The sequence below is a fragment of the Protopterus annectens genome, chromosome 10.part0 (assembly GCF_019279795.1).
Source record: "Protopterus annectens isolate FY-2018-M chromosome 10.part0, PAN1.0, whole genome shotgun sequence".
In the NCBI taxonomy this organism is placed as follows: Eukaryota; Metazoa; Chordata; order Ceratodontiformes; family Protopteridae; genus Protopterus; species Protopterus annectens.
In genome coordinates, this window is record NC_056744.1 from 1,128,181,913 (window position 1) to 1,128,202,908 (window position 20,996).

At 37.8% G+C, this 20,996-nt stretch overlaps 1 protein-coding gene across 1 annotated transcript in view; it reads left to right on the plus strand.

The window, feature by feature from the left end:
• The first annotated feature begins 2,509 nt into the window (after nucleotides 1-2,509).
• LOC122814248 (adenylate kinase isoenzyme 5-like) overlaps nucleotides 2,510-20,996 on the plus strand; it is a 2,798,058-nt gene continuing 2,779,571 nt past the window's right edge. Inside the window, exons 1-2 of the mRNA XM_044086846.1 lie at nucleotides 2,510-2,690; nucleotides 17,240-17,445. Of these exons, the coding sequence (XP_043942781.1) occupies nucleotides 2,510-2,690; nucleotides 17,240-17,445 (387 nt within the window). The remainder of the gene's footprint in view (nucleotides 2,691-17,239; nucleotides 17,446-20,996) is intronic.

Sequence of the window (20,996 nt, forward strand, 5' to 3'; positions counted from 1 at the left end):
GGTGTGCTTGTGTTGTGTGTGTGTTTCTTGGAACAGTGATTTTTTTCCCTAGGAAAAAAATCTCTGTTCTAATACTTCGATGTCTTTGCACTTCGAGGTTAGAAGTTCGAAAATATGGTGTTCGAACGTCAGCTGTTTCGTTGAAGTGATATAGACCCCAATTTCTAAACTGTCAAAAAATGCTGGTTTGTATTTAACTACAGTTTCATTCTTTCTAGGCTTTAGAAGTTGTTTACTTTGTTTGCTCAATCAAGGTGCGAGGCTTGATTTGTTTCTTTTGTATGAATGGGAGAAAAATTGTTAAGAATGATAAGAAAAGTTGTACTGAAGTAAGTGACTGCTTCATTTGGAGGCAAGGTCTTATCTTTGGTTGAACTGATGAGGGAAAGGTGACAGATAAAGGTGTCTTTGTTAGATGAAGTAAGATTACATATTTGGTTGTATAGGATTGTTTTGTTTAAACTGCTTTGGTTTTGTACTGTGAAAGTTGAAAGATGATCACTAATTATATCAGGGAGGCAATCTGAGGGGTTTATATAATTTGGCTGGGAGAATATCAAGTCTAGAGTAGAATGCCTGTTACTGCTTTTGATGAGTGTAGAGGGGGAAGTGATTAACAGAGTAAAACTGTAAAGATTTATAGAGTTAGTAGAAGAATCTGAGTTAGTAACTCATCAATCAATGTTTAGGTCACGCAGAATAATGGTTTCATGTGGGATATTGCAATTTGTCCAGCAGAGAAAAATCTTCTGCTGTTTGGACATTGTTACCTGGAGGCATATATAAGGTTAATGTGTCTATTACTTTATACTTGCTTCTTTTTAAAATTGATATCCCTACTTTGGAAAACCTAAATTTTGAAGAAATTAGTGAATAAAGAGTAAGGTCAAAAGTATTTCTAATAAATGATGGCCACACACCTGCCCTGTTATTTCTTCTGTCAAGCCTATGGCTATTGTAGCCAAGGGACAGGATTTGTCTTTCAAATCTTTTTTGAGCCAAGTTTCTATTACTATTAGGAAGCCAATGCGGAATAGAGGGCAATATTTGGATGGAAGTCTGTCAGTTTGTTATGGATGCTTTGTGAATTTATGTTTAAGAATTGTAAACTGCATACCCTATTAACGGATGTGAAGTGAGAGAAACTGGATAACTTTGGTTAGCTGACTCAGCTTTGTAGTTCCTTTTTGGGGCCTGGATAAGGATGGATGTTACCACTAAGGTACAGTGGTTTTAGGAAGTGCTGATTGAAGTAGAGAATGGGATTAGAATTCAGGTATCTAATTTGAAACAGGTCAGTTTTGTGTAGTGACGGAGGCATGTTGATGCAGTGTGATCATACAGAGTTCAGTTTTGTTCTGGATTGTTTGGCCTTGTGATAGAAATAAAACTGCTTGAAAGGGGTGAGAGATAGGATGCAAGGCGGCTTAGTAGTGACAGTAAGATAAAAACACAAAAAGGGCTTCCAAGGAATATAAATCCACAATTCCAATATTTATTAAGCCCTTTTGTCCCAAAGGAAAGGACTTCTTCAAAATAAAAAATCACAGCAGCATACAGTTTATATATCATCAGCCTTAATTGAATAATGAATGACCTCAAATTCAACACTACTTTGTGATATAATCCCTCATAAGGATTAATAATAAAAAGTATATATAAACTGAAAATATAAACATGATACTTAAAACCACTAGTTAACATAAAGACACCAGATGAATAATATAGATATTATTGATTTAAACATCTACCATGCAAGACCTGCTTTTAACCTAAGGATTGAACTAATTGGACTAATTGGTGCTGTTTCATTTACCCCAGGATATACCATGGCATTAGTCCAAAGCTGCCACTTTATCTCCTTCAATTCTAAAATATCATCTATCAGTCCACCCCCTCTGCCCTAAGTCCACATGATCAGTAATAGTGAACTTAAAGGAGTGATTGACATGTTTTAAAATGTGTCCTGATAAGGCATTTGTGGGTTCTTTTTTCTGTATATCGTAATGGTGTTGATAAACCCTGTTTCTAAAACTGTTCTTGTTTTTTCTTATATAAAAACATGTGCACGTTTGACATAAGGTGAGGTGCACCACACGCTTTGTGCTACAACTGTACTTCTTATAAAGTTTTATTATACCATAATTCACATGCTCGACTTCACTTAGTTCTAAAATAAATTTACACTGTGAGCAGTGGCGGCTCATGATATCAGACTGCAGCTCCCCCCCCCCCCCCCCAGCTGTGAACCACAAATGGTACAATCCTACCAATCCTATAGAATGTGAATCCGGACTGCTGCCTTATCAGTCTGACTTCAGGAAGAAGGCAGCAGACTGCTGATTCCCCAGAAGACTATGCAGTGCTAACCGCATATACTGGAAGGGGGGTCGGACTGCAGAGTCAGCAGTCTCGGAACGTTCTCTGGAAGGAACAAAGAGCCGGGAACCCGGAAGTGTGCATTCTGGTGCAAAAGCAGACTTAAGAAGCTGTGGAGTTTACTGCAGGTATGGGGTGTGCTCAAGAGGAAGAAGCTGTGGATTTTATCATTACTGCTGTAGAGTTTACTGCAGGTACAGGGTGCGCTCAAGAGGAAGAATCTGTGGATTTTATCGTTACTGCTGTGGAGTTTACTGCAGGTATGGGGTGTGCTGAAGAGGAAGAAGATGTGGATTTTATCATTACTGCAGGTACAGTGCGCGTGTGTGTGTGTGTGTGTGTGTGTGTGTGTGTGTGTGTGTGTGTGTGTGTGTGTGTGTGTGTGGGTGTGTGTGTGTATGCATGCATGCCAGATTGTGGCTGTGTATGTGTGTGTGTGTGTGTGTGTGTGTGTGTGTGTGTGTGTGTGTGTGTGTGTGTGTGTATGTGTGTGCATGCCAGATTGTGGCTGTGTGTGTGTTTCTCTAGGGAAAGTTTAGTGCCTCCATTTTTGCCTGAGTGTATAAATCTGTGTGGCTTAGTACAATAAATGAAGGAATGAGAAATGCATCTACAACTTTCAGGTTGTGTGAATGGTTTGATACTATGTAAAATAAAAATGCAAGGCAGTTCAGATTAAGGGACAAAAAACTTATCTGTGAATGTTTTGACCTTACTGTCATATTCTCTAAGAATACATTATGGAATCTGCAAAGGGAATATAGTAAAGTTAAACTGGGAATGGCTGCATCTGCTCATTGGTCAATCCTCTAGTAACATACATTACTGATGTTTGGGATGTACCACTATAGAGAGCATGTTTTCTTCAGTATATAAAGTGCTGAAAAATGTGGTAAGTACTAAGTACAAAATATTTTTTTTTGCTGGATATATAGATGTATCAGAATAGAAAAACAGCTAGCAGAAAGAAAATAGTTAAAAGAGGTCCAGCAACACAGAGAGAGTGGAACATATATTATGACTCAATGGATGAGCTCATTTAAGGTTGTAATTATCAAAAATATTATGTTGAATGTTGAATCACAGGTACAGCCCCCAGTATGAAAAAAAGCAATAAGATCCTTTTGGGCATTGAATTACTTCAGATTTATGTGGACAGTTATACGTGCTATACTCAGCCATTGATAAGGAGTAACAAATAAGTATGCTAATACACCCTGCTTTCTAAGGAAGTGTGCACATATGCATTATAAATATGAAATACAGCACGATAAGTGATAATTAGCTGGAGTATGGGCTAGTGCTAAGTGTGAATCATCTGTTTGCTCTATGTAGAAGGTTGAACAGCTAACACATGCTATGGCAGACTGCCTGATTTATGTAAATCTAAAAGAAAAATTATATCCTGACTTATTTGGTATGAATTTTGAATCAGTTTTTCTTACTGATCATAATTAAGAGTTTTTTTTTTATTAAAGAGACTCTGTGAATAGGTTTACCCACACCCTCATAGTTATGGCATAACTAAAGAGGGCATTTTAAAATGAAGGGAAAGATATGATATTAGCTATTCTTTTTTCCTGAAAGTATTCTGTGTTGAATGGCAGAAAGTAACAAGTTGTAATGTGTCCTAAATGAAAATACTGACAGATTGAAATAATTGATGATGAACCATCTTAATAAATGTTTGAACTTGAACTTCAGCTTAAGCTAGACCATTCTATTTTCTTTCTTAGATTGTGTTGAAAATTAAGTGTATGTATATTCATAGAATTTTTTTAATCAGGGAACAGAAATTAGTGATGTTAGGACCATCGTACCAACTTAATTATAGTACATATCCATAAATTTAACAGAAGATGATAAAATTATGCACATTAGTCATTTCATATGTTTTTGAGAAAGGCTAGTAAATGAATAGTTCATACGTAGGGGACCATACAAATGTAAATAATTATGAAAAGCATTTGGCATACTTACCTGAACATTTTTAACTAATGTAAAGTTTCATGGTAGCGCATCAGGGTATTGTTTTGCTGCCCTGGCCAAACCTTCACAGTATATTAAAATTTTGTTTTCCACTTGAATTCAGCTGCTGTATTACTGCCTCTAATGTTGCTGTGTAATTTATTACAGATTTCACTGCTGATATTAGATAAAAGGACATCTCCTTTGTAACGTAGATAATTAACTATATTCTGAACAGTGCCTGATGCTCTAGTTTAAGTAGAACTATCTACAATATTATAGTTCGGAGTTGTAGCAAGTTGTTTTATTGTGTGATTTACCTAGTTAGTATGGAAGTTTTTAAGGCACAGCACTGCTCCATAGATCTTTGTGTGTTATCATTTGAAATTTTCTGACTTGCTAAATCAAGTCCTGAAATATGGAGACTGAGTGGCTGAAAGGACAGGCCACACCCCTTCCCATTGGCCCCACCCATTCAGTTGTCTCCTGCAGCCCCCCTTTGATTTGAAGTCTTCAGCTGCCACTGACTGTGAGCAATGCCCTCATTTGCTCATCTTCCATATTTGTTCCGGATTTTTGACCCTTTCCAACAATTTTTTAAAACATAGGTCCTTTTTATATGTAATCAGATCTGGCTTCCCCCACTATGTTGATATAGTCAGAATCTATTCCAAAGACGTTCCAGTTCTTCTTAATGGTGGTACTTATATAAAAAAAATGACTATTAAACGTCAATACTAATGCATTCCTAAGCTTATTGTTGTCCCTATTACTGTTATTGACCACTGGTGCTCCCGCACTTAGTCCTAGTAATGGTGGTATAATGTCCTCCTATTCTTTTTTGCAAAACCTCCCTGAAGATGTTGTCAAGAAAGATGTCTGGATACCCCCTTCTGACTAACATATTCTTCAATATTTCAGATGGATTTTGCAATTCACCCATATCATAGATTTATATGTTCATAGGTGTGTACTAGGCTAATGGTGCTGGGGCCTTTACAAGCCTAGCCCATAGAGGTGCCGTGGCATTGAGCCACCTGTCATTAGTTCCCAGTGTCTCTATCAAGTAGAGCCACTAGAGTAATCCCCGGGGTGAGCTTTCTAGTTCCCATCCACTCATCAAGATTTCTCTTGAAGAGGGCTAGTGAGGTGCTCTGCTTGACATGAATGGGAAGTCTATTCCAGAGCATCAATAGTCTCTGGGTTATGAGCCTGTCCCTCCAGCATGTTCTGTTAATTGTGGTAATGAGGTTGAGGTCTCTGGAGCATGTGGTGTGGAGGGATTTGCATTTCTTTAGATGTAGCATTTCTAACAGAACTGGGTCAGACATGGCTTTGTAAGTCAAGCAGAGATCGCCTCTTAGTAGACGATATGAGACAGAGAATAGCTGGAGTTTTTTGAATCTGTCTGTGCAGGACATGTGTTTAAGGCCTAGGATCCTCTTTGTGAGGTAATTTTGTGGCTTCTCCAGCTGTTGCAGGTGTCTAGTGAGGTACATGCCAAATGGGGCATTATACTCTATGACTGGTCTAATGAGGGAAGAGTAGAGAGAAATGATGACCTCTATCTTCCTGGATGCAAAACCCTTGGTAATAAGATGTGCCAAATGGAAGGACTTTCTGACCACTGTGGCAATGTGGTGGTCGAAGGAGACGTTGCTGTCAACCTTTGTCCCCAGATCTATTATAATGCCTACAGTGCTCAGTGGACTCCCATCAATGTGGTAATTAGTTGGAACTGAGGTTTTCCCAAAGGAGATGACAATGCATTTTTTGGAATTAAGCTTAAGGCCATGGTTTCAATACCCAATCATTGGTCTCAGTGAGGCCTTTCTGTAGGATGTCTGCATCACTTGGGGAGTTAATAATAGCTCCCAGCTTGCAGTTGTCTGTGAATTTGGTTAGCCAGAGTCCCTCTGTGTTGGCCTAGACTTCTGAGAAGTAGATGCCAAACAGGAGAGAACCCAGGATCGATCCCTGTGGGACTCCACTTGTGACTGGTTGGCAGTCTGACTTGGAGTCCGCTACTTTCACACTGTGGGTTCTATCAGTGAGCCAATTTGCAAACCACCTAATGATATAGGGGATGATCCCTAGTTTGGTGAGTTTATCAATAATTCCTGAGTGAGGAATGGTATCAAAGGCCTTGGCCAGAATGAGGTAGGCTGTATGAACTTCCTTACCTTCATCAACCGCTCTGGTGACTGAGTCAAAGAAGTCAACCAGGTTGAGAAGGCATGATCTACCTTTCACAAAACCAAATTGTGTGGGATCTAGAGTTTGGAGATTCCCTATATCCTTGTTAATTAGGTCCATGATGATGCGCTCCATAGCCTTACATATCAGACTTGTCATGCTAATGGGGTGATAATTTCCAGAGTGTGTAGTCGCTCTTCCTTTATGGAGAAGGATGACTGTACCAGTGCGCAATTTGGTAGGGACAAAGCCTGAAGTGAGGTTGTGAGCGAACAGAGCACACAGATGTGGTGCCAGTTCATTTTTCATTTATGCTTTAACCTGTACTGCAGTAATGCAGGGTGCCTAACATTGTTCCGATATTGAGATTGGTCCTTTGGGGGGGGGGGGTAAAGTTGGCAGTGAATCTGTCGGCCAGTATGTTGGCAGTATCTGTTGGCTTATCATAGGAGGTACCATTGTGCAATGACTCATAGCTAATCTGCGTATTGCCATGGAAATTCTTGATATAACTAAAGAAGGTTTTGTGGATGTTTTTAGTGTCTGCTGAAATTCTGCCTTCATAGCTGGCTTTGGAGGTTTTGATGAGGGATCTCAATTTTTTGTTGAGACTAATCATGGAATTTTTCTAGTCTTGCAATTTCACATTTTTCTGCAACAGTTTCTTCCTTCTGTTGTAGAGTTTATGTATGGCAGGGGACCACCAGACTGGCTTCCTTTTTTGGAGGAGAGTATCTTGGTTCTGTTGGGTATGGCTAGTTCCATGCATTTATGTATGTGTTCATACAGTGCATTGCTATATGATTCAGTGGTCATGCAGCTATTTTCCATTGGCATTGGTGCCGTGAAGTTAGCCACCTCTGTTTTTAGGAGTCCAAAGTCAGCTTTGGAGAAGTTTTTCATGGTGGATATCTTTGCGAGGGGTGTGGGTGAGATGTGGATTTCCATGGTGATTAGTTTGTGGTTGGAGATAATCAGAGAGGAATTGGCTATTGGTGTAGAGCAGTGGTTGTCCATGTTAGTTATAACCAGGTGAAGAATGTTGCTTCCTCTATTGGGGGAAAGAATGAGCTGGTCCAGGGCATTGGAATTGAAGAATTCCAGGAAGCGTTTGGGCCAGGGCATTGGTGCTTGAGTAATTTTTCCAGTTGATGGAGGAGTAGTTGAAGTCTCCTAGTATGAGAGTGTTGGGTTGGACCTTGATAGATTCCAGGGTGCTTAGGAACATGGATTGAGAGTTTAGGGACACGGTTGGGGGCCTATAGCAGGCTATGATCCGGATTGCAGTCTTACCCAATGTTAGTTGTACCTGAAGTATCTCAGATGCATTATGCTGGGCTACTAGTCTGGAGGTGTGCATATCCTTTATGAATATGGAGACACCACCACCTTCAGAGCTTTGGTCCATGTTTTGGGGCCAAAAGGTGTGGAATGAGTTATAGCCTGGTAGCGCAGGGGTGCTTTCTGCCACTTTAAACCAGGTCTCCGTTACAGCACAAATGTCGATGTTCTCCATTTTGAGGAGTGCTTTGAGTGAATGCATCTTGAGATTTAGACTTCTAGCATTGAGCAGCATGACCCTCAGATTGCATGCATTGATAGTTGATATGGTGGTAATTTGGTCTTTGGAACTCTGCCTAAAAAAGGCACTATATCTGAAACCATTTGTGCTAAGGGGACACAGTGACAGGAAGGTAAATGAAGATAATGCAAACACTTGTATTTTGGGAAGGGCAATAGCAAGACAAGAGAAAGAGATGATAAATGATAAGCAAGCATCATTTGTAGGTGGAAGTAAGTTGTATAATGTACTCTCCTAGTGATTTGAATAACAAGAGAGGATGGAACTTGTAGTTGGCAGGAGAAAGGTTAATGTTAGAGAAGCTGACTGGATAATGTGACAGCCAGATAATTGAACAAAAGAGTGCTGCAAAGGGTTGAAGTTGATTGGCGAAGTATGATTAGGTGTGTGGAGATGGATAACATAAATACAGAGGCAGTGGGGTGGTTGAGAATTAGGGGTAGGGTCAGAGAGTGAAATGAGCCTGAATAGAGTGAGGGTGAATGTAGTGGGACAGACCTGAGCTAGGCTTGTTTCTGAATATCAGAAGCAATCATTTTCATCAACTAACTGCTAGTTAAGTGCTACCAGTATAATTATTGAGAAAATTAACAAAACACGCAGCAACTATGATAGAAAAGAACAAGAGACAAGGCTAGACCTTTATCAGACTTCAGGATGAGAATGAAAAGAGTTGGATGTATGACTGATGGGAGATCAATAGCTCAGGCTGTCAGTATGGGTCAGTCTTCACTGAAAGTAGCAGTAGCAGAATGCTTAAATGATTAATTTGCAAAGGAGCACAAGATGCTCATGGGTAAGAAAGCCATAATCTGTAAAGATATAATGGCTTTAACAAGCCTGAATTACATTAGTACATGAACTGTCCTCTTCCTTTAAAAGTAGCACTGGCTACAAGCTCAGCAGTATAGGTGGCTACATTATTTTAATAGTGGCACCCAAAGGTGTCAAGTCTATTTATTGTTCACACAGAAGAATAGTTTTGCAGGCTGAAAACAATTTGAACAGACAAAAGATAATTTTATGCCAAATGACAGACAAAACAATGACTTACACCACTGTGTGGAAGGGGAAATCTTGCAAGCCTATTAAATAAATTGTGTTTGAGATCAGCAAAACTGTGTGCAGATTTTTGATTAAACAAAATGTATAACTTAAGTTCAATTTCACAATCTGTGAGTTAGGACAGGTTTAAACATACATACTGAGAGTTATTACACCTGCTTAAAGGTTACTTTGCATTTCCACTAAACTGTAAATTTGAGTAAAGAATCTTAATTATATAGAACATCATTTTTTATAGGTGGTTTCAGAGAAAAAATAATTTTGTGTGTGTGTGTGTGTGTGTGTGTGTGTGTGTGTGTGTGTGTGTGTGTGTGTGTGTGTGTGTGTGTGTGTGTGTGTGTGTGTGTATACATGTACTGTATATATAGGTTATGTGGTGGTAGGCAATTGTCGTTTAAATCAACCACTGTTTTGTTGATCAACAAAATAGATGTTCAACTGTTGTGTGAGATCACACAATCCCCAAGCATGGGGAATATGTTCTTTCCGTGGGGACTGTGTAATCTCAGAGTTGGAATAAATAATTAGAAGGTGGTATGGAGAGATCAACTCCCAAATGGGGGTACAAAAACACTGTTTTACAACCTGCATTGTTTGAAGAATATTCTCAGAGCATATGCAGAGGCATGTCAAATTTTGTTTGTCAACATTAATGTTACAAGTTAACTACATCAATATTTCCTAATGATTGCCCCAGTACCCATAGGTGTATATGTATATATATATGTGGAGAGAGAGAGACAGAGAGAGTAGGGAGTTGTACTGCATCATAATCCTGCATTGTAGATTAGGTGGAGAAACAGGTGAACAACTTTCTGAGTGATGAAAGTTCTTCTCTAATGTAACAGTTCGTTTTGTCTTTTCATCTTTTTCCCGGTTAAGGGTCGCCACAGCAGAACTCCGGTCCACTAATGATTGGCAGTCGATTTTCATAGAGCTTTGTTGCCAGCCCGACGCCCAACCTTCAGCAAAGGCACGCCCATTCACGCATCTCTTTCGTAGGCCACTCAACTGCATGGAGGACATACAGATTCCGCACAGAAGGTTCTCCAGCCGAGAATAGAACAGAAGAACCTCTCGCTGTGAGGCAACAATGCTACCGCTGTACCACCACGGATTCTCTCTAATGTAACAGTACAAAATAAAAAGATTGTATTTATCACTTAAGACACAAGCAGACCCCGCACGTATATTCCATTTGTTCTTTTTTTTTTCCCTGAAAGTGTGGCACTATAAACCTGTGATACTATGAAGTGGGACAAAAGAGTGTACATAGAAAAGTTTGGAGATACTACATAAGTTGTGGAACAACAGTACAAAGAGGCAAGAGAAAGAGCAGCAAAGGAGGCAGGGCACAAAAATCACACATTGAAACACTGTTAGCAGAAGGTGTTAGGAAGGGGAGCAAAGACATTTTTAGTCATGTAGCAGAAAGGAATGACAGTCATGTCCAGATATACCAGTCATGGCAGTGAGAACAGAAAGTCTGTATAAACATAAGAAAGTGGAAGATGTCATGCTGGGGGGATCTAGGGTACATTGGAAAAAGTAGTGCTTTTGTCAGAAAGGATTCACAGGGGGTATTGGTTACCCTCAGGAAGATAAAATGTATTGACTAGATGGGCTATTTCTCAGTATCCTTAGGAGACTAACCAGTGTACTGACAAATCTGCTAAGGATGATATTTAACAGATTACTGGCCATTATGGAGTTAACTCTAAGGTGTAAGGCAGCAAGTGTGGTATCCTTTTGTGAGGCTGTACAGGAAAAATCTGATAAAGTAGAGGCTTGCTACCCCATTAGCCTAAAAGCAAACACAGTGAAAATCTTCCCGAGTATTCTAAGGTAAATACTGTATACTTGTTTAGAGGACACCAATCATAGGAGAAAAAAATACATGTTTTCACTGTCAGATGGATAAGTCACTCAAGCCTGATCTAGTGTAATGACTGCATCCAAGAGAAATTGAAAGGGGACTGCCAATAAATATGATTTACCTGGACTCCACCAAAGCCCACAGACTTGGTCCCAGACAGTGAGAGTTATTGTAAATGGAATGGCTGAGGGGTAGAAAAATGAAGAGGAAGCAAACTGATGCATATTTCAAGGACAAAACAAAAAGGGCTTTGGTGAAAGTATGATGTCAGAAACAAAGAAAATGACTAGTTGAGTACAGCCAAGTTTCAGTTCTGGATCTGCTACTCTTCAGTTTGTTTAGTCATGTCATTTATAAGGTAAAAGAGATTAGAATCAGCCTCTTTAATGATAACAAAAAGTCTGGTGCAACAATGGAGGATGGGGTAGAATCTAAGGAAGGATGTATAAGGGATCAATAAATAGGCAGAAGGATGGTGGTCAATAATATAGAATATGGCATGTAAGTCAGTCACATCAGTCCTGGTATGAAATAATAACTGGGACAAAATATAACTGGAGGCAAGTGAGCAGGACAAGGATGTGTCTATTGATAACTCTGGTACTGGACAACCAGGAGCAGCAAACTTAATATTGTGATGTTTCTTAAGACGTAATGCCAGAGAAGTGAATAGAATTGAGAAGAAAGGATATGACCAGGTAACAGAAAAGCTGGAATTCACCCCACGGTGACCTACAGGGAGAGGTGAGCATGACACCATTGCACAGGAACATACCAGTCAGATGTGGAGAGGTCATCTTGAGTAGAAAGGACAGGGGAGGAGGAAGGAGGGGATCAGAAGCAGCATATTACAGGGACCCACTACTTCCTGAAACTATGAATGCTCTTCTTCACTGACACACTTGTGGACCTGTACTATTGACGACAGGAATGACTGGAGGACATAAACTCCATAAAGACATTCAGTAAGATATGTGAGAGAAAGAGAAAGAGGAGAAAAGAAGAGAAAAAGGAGGAAAGGTATTCTTATTTATGTATCTGTTTATTTACATTTGTTAACTGGGGTAGAACATTGAGCCATTGAGTGCCTACTTCAGGCTCAGATTGGGAGTAAGTCCACAATACCTTGATAGAGGTAATATCATTTCACCCAAGATGATGACAGAATGGTGATTTACTTTTACAAAAAATGTGACAGGATGTTTACAATGTATAGGTATTGGGAGTAAGTCCAGAATACATTGATAGAGGTAATATTTACAGTACATTTCACCCAAGATGATGACAGAATGGTGATTTACTTCCACAGAAAAATGTGACAGGATGTTTACAATGTATAGGTATGGAAACAAAATAAGTACAAACTAGACAGTACCAAGAAAACCACTATTTCAAACATTATAACTCTAATAATCTTCAAAATAATTGATGATAAATGTAGTTCTGCTTTAATAATAAATATGTAAAAACAAAATATAACAGCAAGCACTTTCATCCTTCTTCAGACAGTGACAAATACAAACAAATATATTCATTTTATACAAGTTGCATAGCAGTCATGTGAACAAAATAGGTCATATAAACAAGATCAATTAGCTAATCTCCTTTTTAAATAAACCTTTAAGTTTTCCGTGTCATTTAAACCTGGTGCTTGACAATTTAATTTCACTCGCCACACATCCTCATTCTAGTATAACAGTTCTTCTATAGCTTCTTTGCTGTAAGCAAATAAAAACTCTTCTAAAATGGCAAATTTAAAATCATTGGCTATGTAATCCATATGCTTAAATAGTGCATTGTTTACATCATGATTCCTAATAGCATACATTACCTCATAAATTCTCTTCAATAAAGGTCTTGATGTTCTGCCTATATATAATGCATTGCACAATATGCAGCAGCTGTTTCCGCTTTGCAGTTTGAATACTTTTGCTATTCTGTACAATTCCCTCTTTAACAATATTTCTTACTTGCCCATAATCAAATAGTGACACTGATTACAGCTGCAATCAGTTTTTCATTCTGCCCTTACTTATTACATTTCATTTACAATTTAATATTCTTTCAAGGTTCTACCTCTTTCAAAAACATACCTGGAACCCCCCCCCCCCCAGTATTTTAGCTGCACCAGGAAAAACATTTAAAATTCTCCAGTTGTTATTTATAACGTCTAATATTTTCTAAATCATTTGAGTTGTCTAATTTCATGCTTAATTATTTGTTTTCTACAGAATTGTTAAGGTTTCTAGCAGATGATTCAGTCATAATCCAAAATACAAGGTTTGCATTTGTCCTTTCTCCCCTCTAAAACTTGTTTGTATTCTACATCAACAAGGTTCTTGGGGTTACCCCTGTCAAGGAATTACTTCTTCATTTTGCTAGCTTCAACAAATAATCTATGTGATTCTGTGTTAATCTATTAATCGTTATAAATTGACCTTTAACTATATTTCTTTCTACCTAAGGGGATGCATGCTGCTGTTGGATAGGTAGCGATTACTGGATACAGCTTTATTAGCTATGGAATTAAGCAGACCTTCTCCCTTTTTATGTAAAAGTAAATCTAAACAGAAAAAAAAATAATTTTGATCAAAACTTGTAGTTGATTTCATATGATAAAAATCAGAAGAAATGCTGTGATAACGGAGACTGCAGGCACGAACTGGATAACATCTACACTTTATTCAGCACCAAATAACAACTACATGAACGCCTTGAATCCAACCATGCGTTTTCGTCCACACAATTCAGACTTCATCAGATGAATCAATGTCTTAATTGCATTTATACTGCTTTTAAAATGTTAAACCAATGAAATCCCTTAATTTCATTTCAAATACACAAATCATTCTCTACATGGGCTCATAAATATTCATCACTACATTACATTCTATGTTTATATGTTCATATGTATATGATTTCATATGATGATCAGCCTGATATAACACTGTAAAAAACTTAAGGTCTTCTCTCAACCCAGTCTAGACCACAAAAATGTAATGAGTAAAGCATTTATAAATGTAATACAAGAAAATAAAAAGCATTAAAATATTCGCTTCTTCACAAACTCTCATGTATATAACTTGACATAACTGAGGGCCAAAGCCACCACCATAGCTACATAAGTCTTTTGTGGATTATTACAGATATTACAGATATTGAAACAAAACAAGCTGTTTATAAAGCACTAGAGGCTATCAAATTAAATACACTTAAATACAATTTAAGTAGTATTGTCGTCTCTTGCTGGTGTTGTGCACATTTAATGCACTGTTCTTCCACAAAGCACATAACTGAGGAAAATACCATTGATACCTCATCTAGACTACTGCTTAAAATCTAGAGCTGTATTTCCAAATGTCACATATATCGTGGCAGAAATTTGTAGTATATGGCTAATGTGAAAGGCATAGCTTTTGAAAAAGAATGTATAAGTTATCAATACTTGATCACTTGAAAAAATCTTGCTCTATCACAAGTGATCAAAAATACCAAACCCTTACAGCCTACATCCAATGATTAAAATAATCATTGGTCCCTGCTAGATCATACCCCCTCACCCTCTAACTTATGTATACTAACTCCATCACTACAAGACAGTGGAAAAAGGAGATATTCCACAAAATATTGTACGATGGCCTCATACAGACAACTATCCTACAGTGCTAAGCATATGACCTATGATCAAATCTTAACTTAGTTATTGGCTTTGAGAAGTTAGAAACCAATCAACTGCAAATTGATAATATGTAAGAAAATGTAATGTGTGGGATTATGATGCACAGGACTAGAAACAAGAGATGGGAGTGCATCAGTGACATCAAGAATCTCATACATCTCAGGTACTAAAAGAACCACAAAACAATGTATTACAGGTAGAAAATAAAAAAGAATGGGCATTAGTAATGGAGAGGTGAAATAAAATGTAGTTGGTGAAAAATACTCATTTTTGGAAAGTAAGTTGTCAATGAAATTGTCTTCCATGGTTGGGTACAAGTTTAATAAAGGTAGGGGAATCTATACAGATGAACAAAAATCTCCCAGCATTATGTACACTGCTTTGAAACTGGTCTAACCATAGACTGTTATCTACATAAATCAGCAGTTTTAATTTTGAGTGCCTATCTGGACCCCAGTAACTTCCACTTAGTTATTCCTCACTGACATATAACCTCCTAACAACAGCACATTAGTCCAACCCCATCCTAGGGCATCTTGCATTCCTTCGCCTGGATCTTCTACATGCCGTAACTGCTTCTATCTAGCCCGATCACCAATCTTGTACCAGCCCATAATAGATTAGTCTGATCATTTGTACACAGGCCAGCACAACCTGAGTCGGTCATTCCTGTAATGTGTTACAGGGCTATAATCATTCCTGTTACCCCTGGTGTTAGAACTTCAATGTACATGCTGTTTGTACTAAATTGCTTTTATGGACAGCAGAGGCTACACTGATGGCGAGATGCTGCCATTGGCCTATAAAGCAAGCAGAGTGTCAGTTGATATATAGCTTACAAGCACAGAAAAAAACAACCATCCTTAGTTAAATGTTAGTAAATACGCAATTTTGTAAGCAGCGAGAGCCTCCTTAGCACTTTTGCTTTTTGATTTTAAGGTGCATCTTCAGTGTCTGGCAACCTACCAGAAATGTTAAAAGTAATCACAGAATGAGTATAGTACTGATAATTTCTCATTTGAAGATTTATCAAGTAGTATATCAACGTTAAAGCAATAGTGGTAATAACGAACTCAGCCAGCAGCTAGAGAACACAAATCTTTAATCACTGTAAGCGCTTTCGGTAGAGACAATTTCCCCACCTTCATCAGACAAGTAAAGAACAACAACACGCCCATTATATACATTCCAATAATTCAATTAATTATGACATCATGCTCCAATTATGTTGAATGAAGCATGAAACGGAAAAAAGATGTTAAAACCTGTTTTCATGAAAGCATGAATATTTGGAGCATGATGTCATAATTAATTGAATTATTGGAATGTATATATTGGAATGTCTCTACTGAAAGCGCTTATAGTGATTAAAGATTTGTGTTCTCTAGCTGCTGGCTGAGTTCGTTATTACCACTATAGCTTTTGCTTTGTTTTTTTGTGGTTCTGCATCAGTATATCAACGTTACTGCTGCGCACACATAAAGGGAAAATTAACACTGAAAACATTTGATTAGCTTTCAGTGTATGTTTTTCAATGTTTTGCAGTCTAACATAGCAGCTGTTAAATGTGTGTGTGTGTGTGTGTGTGTGTGTGTGTGTGTGTGTGTGTGTGTGTGTGTGTGTGTGTGTGTGTGTGTGTGTGTGCACTTTCAGTTTATGTCAGCAGTTCTTTTGTACAGTGTTCAGTATTGTCTAAATTGGCTTTATGTATGTGACATGGTACAACTCTATAATTAAACTTCCATTTCTCCTAGCTGATTATTGAGCTAGTGAACATAGATTATGATGTTTCACAGTGAGTGGTTAATGTTAACCTGCTAAGCAGTTGAGGATGAAGAAAGTATTAGTGTGCAGGGCACCAGAAGAACACTAGATAGAGTCCTCAGGTTTTATTGGGCCAGACAAAGATTGTGATTTTTAAATGCTTATACATTTGCTTGGTTGTAAAACCCCAGGCTGAACCTGAATATGATCCACTAAGATCAGTGTTCTGTCCTAGGTAAGAAATCTGTAAATAAATAAATACATCCCTTGTATAGGTAGAATTACTTTTATTTATGTAAGCAATTATTCGAGTCGAGGGATTTGATACATGTGCATATTCAATATAATGCTTGCATTATCTGCATTTCATCACTGCTTTGAAAATTCAGATAGTTATTGTTGTAATTAATAATTTTATAAGCTGTGGTCTGCAGTCTGCTCTACAGGATTCTTATGAGTCCCCAGTGAAGTTTTTTCTTATAATATGTATGCCGCTTTGCTTGAAGTATCTTAATTATTGACAATAGCAACATTAAACAAGTGTATCTAATTCAGAATATTTTTTCTTAAGCTAGCCATTTTTCATCACTGCTTAAAATACCTTTATTTTTGTTTAAAAAAATGTCCATCAGATGGAAATAGTTTCTGATGTGATTTAATGCTGCCTGAAAATAATGAAACTCAGCATCAATGTTTAGTTTTGTCTTATCTTGCACTCACTCTTGCACTTGATCCTTTCCACAGATCTGCACTCCTGATCTAGTGATCTTCCTTGCCTGTGCTAACCACAGACTGAAAGAAAGGTTGGAGAAGCGGGCAGAACAGCAGGGTAGGCCTGACGATAACCCCAGGGCAACTGAAAGACGACTAACTAATTTCAAGCAAAACGCTGTCCCATTGGTCAAATTCTACCAAGAGAAGGGACTGATTGTCACAGTAAGTTTTTCTGCTTCTAGAGAAATTAATGTCTGCTAGTTCTTGGCTGAGTCAGTACTATTGCATAATTATTTTAAAATGAGGACCAGATTACTGATTAGAATTTCTATAAGTCTTCTATCAATTGGACAGCTCCATCACTGTGAAACCTGTCTTGTGCAATATGTCTTTTAGGTAGTAACTGTGATCTGAGAAACCTCACTGAAATTAATTAGCAATTTATGGTGCCTTGCATTCTTATTTTTCACTCAGCATTACTGTTCTGTGAGCTTTCTTTGTGTTCACCATTGTTTACATAGCAGCACAATAGCTTAGTGGAAAGTTATTCTAGTTTGAAGGTATTTTTCTATATTCTAATAATGGAGGCATTTGAAAAAATGAATGCTATATAGTTATTTAGTGTAGTGCTTTTTCCCTTAGTATGTACTGATGTGCTAAAAATATAACCAGGTTACATTACCATCTATAATATGAGCACCTTTCTTCATTGTTGCTATGGAAACCTGCTCGCATTCAGTGTTGTGTTCTGAAGTATACCGAGGTTATCGAAGTTTAATCTGTTGTGACTGTAGTCTGAGTGTATTATTGTGCAGTTTATAAAAGATGTGTGGAGAAATGCCTTCATAAATAAAGGCATACTTCTAGAATGGGCGTTCAGAAACTTATCTGATAGACCTTTAGTTAGACATAAATTTCCAGGAGCTGTTCTTCTGATTATTAGGATGAGCTATGTGTAAGTGAGGCTTTATAAGGTGTTTACTGAAACTACTAAGCTAATACTGTTTAATATGGATGGTTGATAAGAGGGCACATAATGTATTGCTGATACACTGCAGAAACTTCCAGAATACTGGCTTAAATAAAATGCCTACCTTCGAGAATAGGTGATATCACATGATTGAGCACTTGTACCAGTGGTATATTTAGACTGAAAGTTGTGACTACATTTGTATCTGTGCATTTGAATTGAAAGATAAAGTAATCAATAATTTGCTTAAACAAACTTTGAAGAAAATGACTGCCCACCTCTAGTAAAATAGTTAGCTGCAGCTATCAGCGTTAAGTGTCCTGAAGGAACCCCATGATAAATTCATCTCATTATAAAAAGAACAAACAACTCTCACCTTATTTGCTTTGCTGCATTCTACTCTCTGTGAGCATCTGTCTTCAGCTCATACTGTAGTGCTGTGCATTTTAGGGAATGCAACCCATACAAGTTGTGATTTTTTTTTTTTTTTTGGTTCACTTTTTTCTTCCTGGCAGCTAACCATCAGTGGACCACAGTACCTCTCCTCATTCATTATGTCTTCGTAACCCTCCTGGCCACCACTGGACTTACTCTGGTAAGAGTTTGGGCTGACAAGGAGAATGAGGTAGCCTGGGACCATGTCACACTGCTGCTCTGGAGATTTTTTTTTTGTTTGTTTTTTTTTTTTTTACTTTTGCCCTACCTTCCATTTCATCCATATGTTCCATAAGGTCCAAGGGGCAGGTGTACAATGTCATTGTGCTGGCATATTACCTTGCCTTTACAGTATCTCAGCCAAAGTCCCCTCGATGTTCCTAGCCTCCACTAGGGATTAAACATGGTGAACAGCAGGTAAATTCCCTCTGCAACTTGCAAATCCCCCCCCCCTTGCCAGTGTCTCAAACATCTGAGCCACAAATGAAGCACAAGGTACCTGGGGTCATAGTCAGAGCTTTATCCCTCTGTGCCATGGCACTGGCTATATGACATTTGAAACATAATACTTTAAAATATATCTTCAGAACACATACATGCATGTTCATAATATACATGGTGGTTACTCCATATTTGAATTGAGAGACATTCATTTAAGGAGATGAAGCACTTGAAAAACAGAGCTAAAGTTCATATTCCTGATGAGGATTTATGTGATTACTATAGTGGTAATGTACATCTGTGAGACAGGAGGTGGCCATTTTACAGCAAGGTAATGTGTTGATTCATAAGGGTGTGGTGAAAGATCAAGCTTAAAACTTGAGGTCATTACAATGTTTGAATGTTATCAGTCATAAATCTCAGTGTTTTATTTTCTGTCTTACATTTTCATATCAGCTTTCCTTTTGAATGTGCTCAGACTAATACAGTAATGCATTTTCAAGGGTACTATATTGCAAAGCCTTTGCAGGCACTGGATTTTCTGACATATTTTTTTACATCTGATATTATCTAATTTTAACAGTAAGTTAGATTCCCTATTGTCTGTCCCGTGGGCGTTTTAGAAAAGATTTCATGATTCATATAGCATCATGTCAGACAAGGTCTTATCAAACAAACATGTCTTCCACCAAACAAACTGTAACAGACAAACACGGCAGAAATGTAATTTTATAGAATTGTAATAACTTAATTTATTTGTCTTGATTATCCTTTTGCAATATTAACTTTGAATTGTCTCTAGTTGGAAAATATGTCTTGTTAAGCACAAGCAAACGACAACATTTTGTTTATTATTAGCTTAAGCAGAGACCTGTTGAGAGTTATTAATTTCAGATGTCTAGCCCAAATTATTGGAGGCATAACTAAAATCTTTATGTACAAATGTACCCGGATTTCCAGTGAGACACTGATGTCATTGTTAATGGATTTTTACTGGAGAGATTTACAGTGAGATGGTTGCTCAAGTCATACATACTTTAAAAAAAATTGGACTCATAAAAAGATTCAATAACTTTCTGACTAGATTCATTCATAGTCACAGCTACATACATTTCCTTGTTATAAAATGATCTCAGAAAAAGAGTTAAATAGAGTTGGACCAATACTATTCCAGAGCTGTGCATACAGTGCATCATAGACTAGAGATTTATATTGTCCAGGCCTAGTTATAGATTAGTGAGTAAGACATTTGTTTAAAATAAGTGTTTATGTGTGAGTGTGTGTGTGTGTGTGTGTGTGTGTGTGTGTGTGTGTGTGTGTGTGTGTGTGTGTGTGTATATATATATATATATATATATATACAAAATTATTTTTGCAAAATAAGGGAATATGACATAATGTAGGATTAGAAGGAGGTGTCAATGGGACTTGGAAGAGGAGGTATGAATAAATGTGTTTAGCAGGTTTTATTTTATTTATCCTTTGTTGACCAGGTTAGTCCTACTAGGCTAGTTACCTCTTTGCAGGAGAGCCCAAAGTGGTATTAACACTAATAGGGAAAATTTGGTCAGGGCATCAGTGGACTTTCCCTACTTGAAATACTGGAGGTAACAAGAGAGCACACACTTCCCATTCCTATTGTGATGGCGGCTGGGAGGATAGAGCACAATGTAGAGAGAATGGAGGAAAGCATGGATGTGAATGCCAGTGCTGCAGAGAGTTTCAACAAAGTTATTGAGGATTCAGAGGTTATTTTACAGCAAAACCTGTTTGCTGAAGCTGAGAAAGAAAAGTTGATGAGTATATCTTGTTTTATTACAACCCTCCACTTGGGAGGCTTGCGGGATAATATATTAAAAGAAATGTTGATGCAGAGAGAGCCAGAAAAACAAAGAAGATGCTTCTTGGGGAGATACTATGAAAAGAA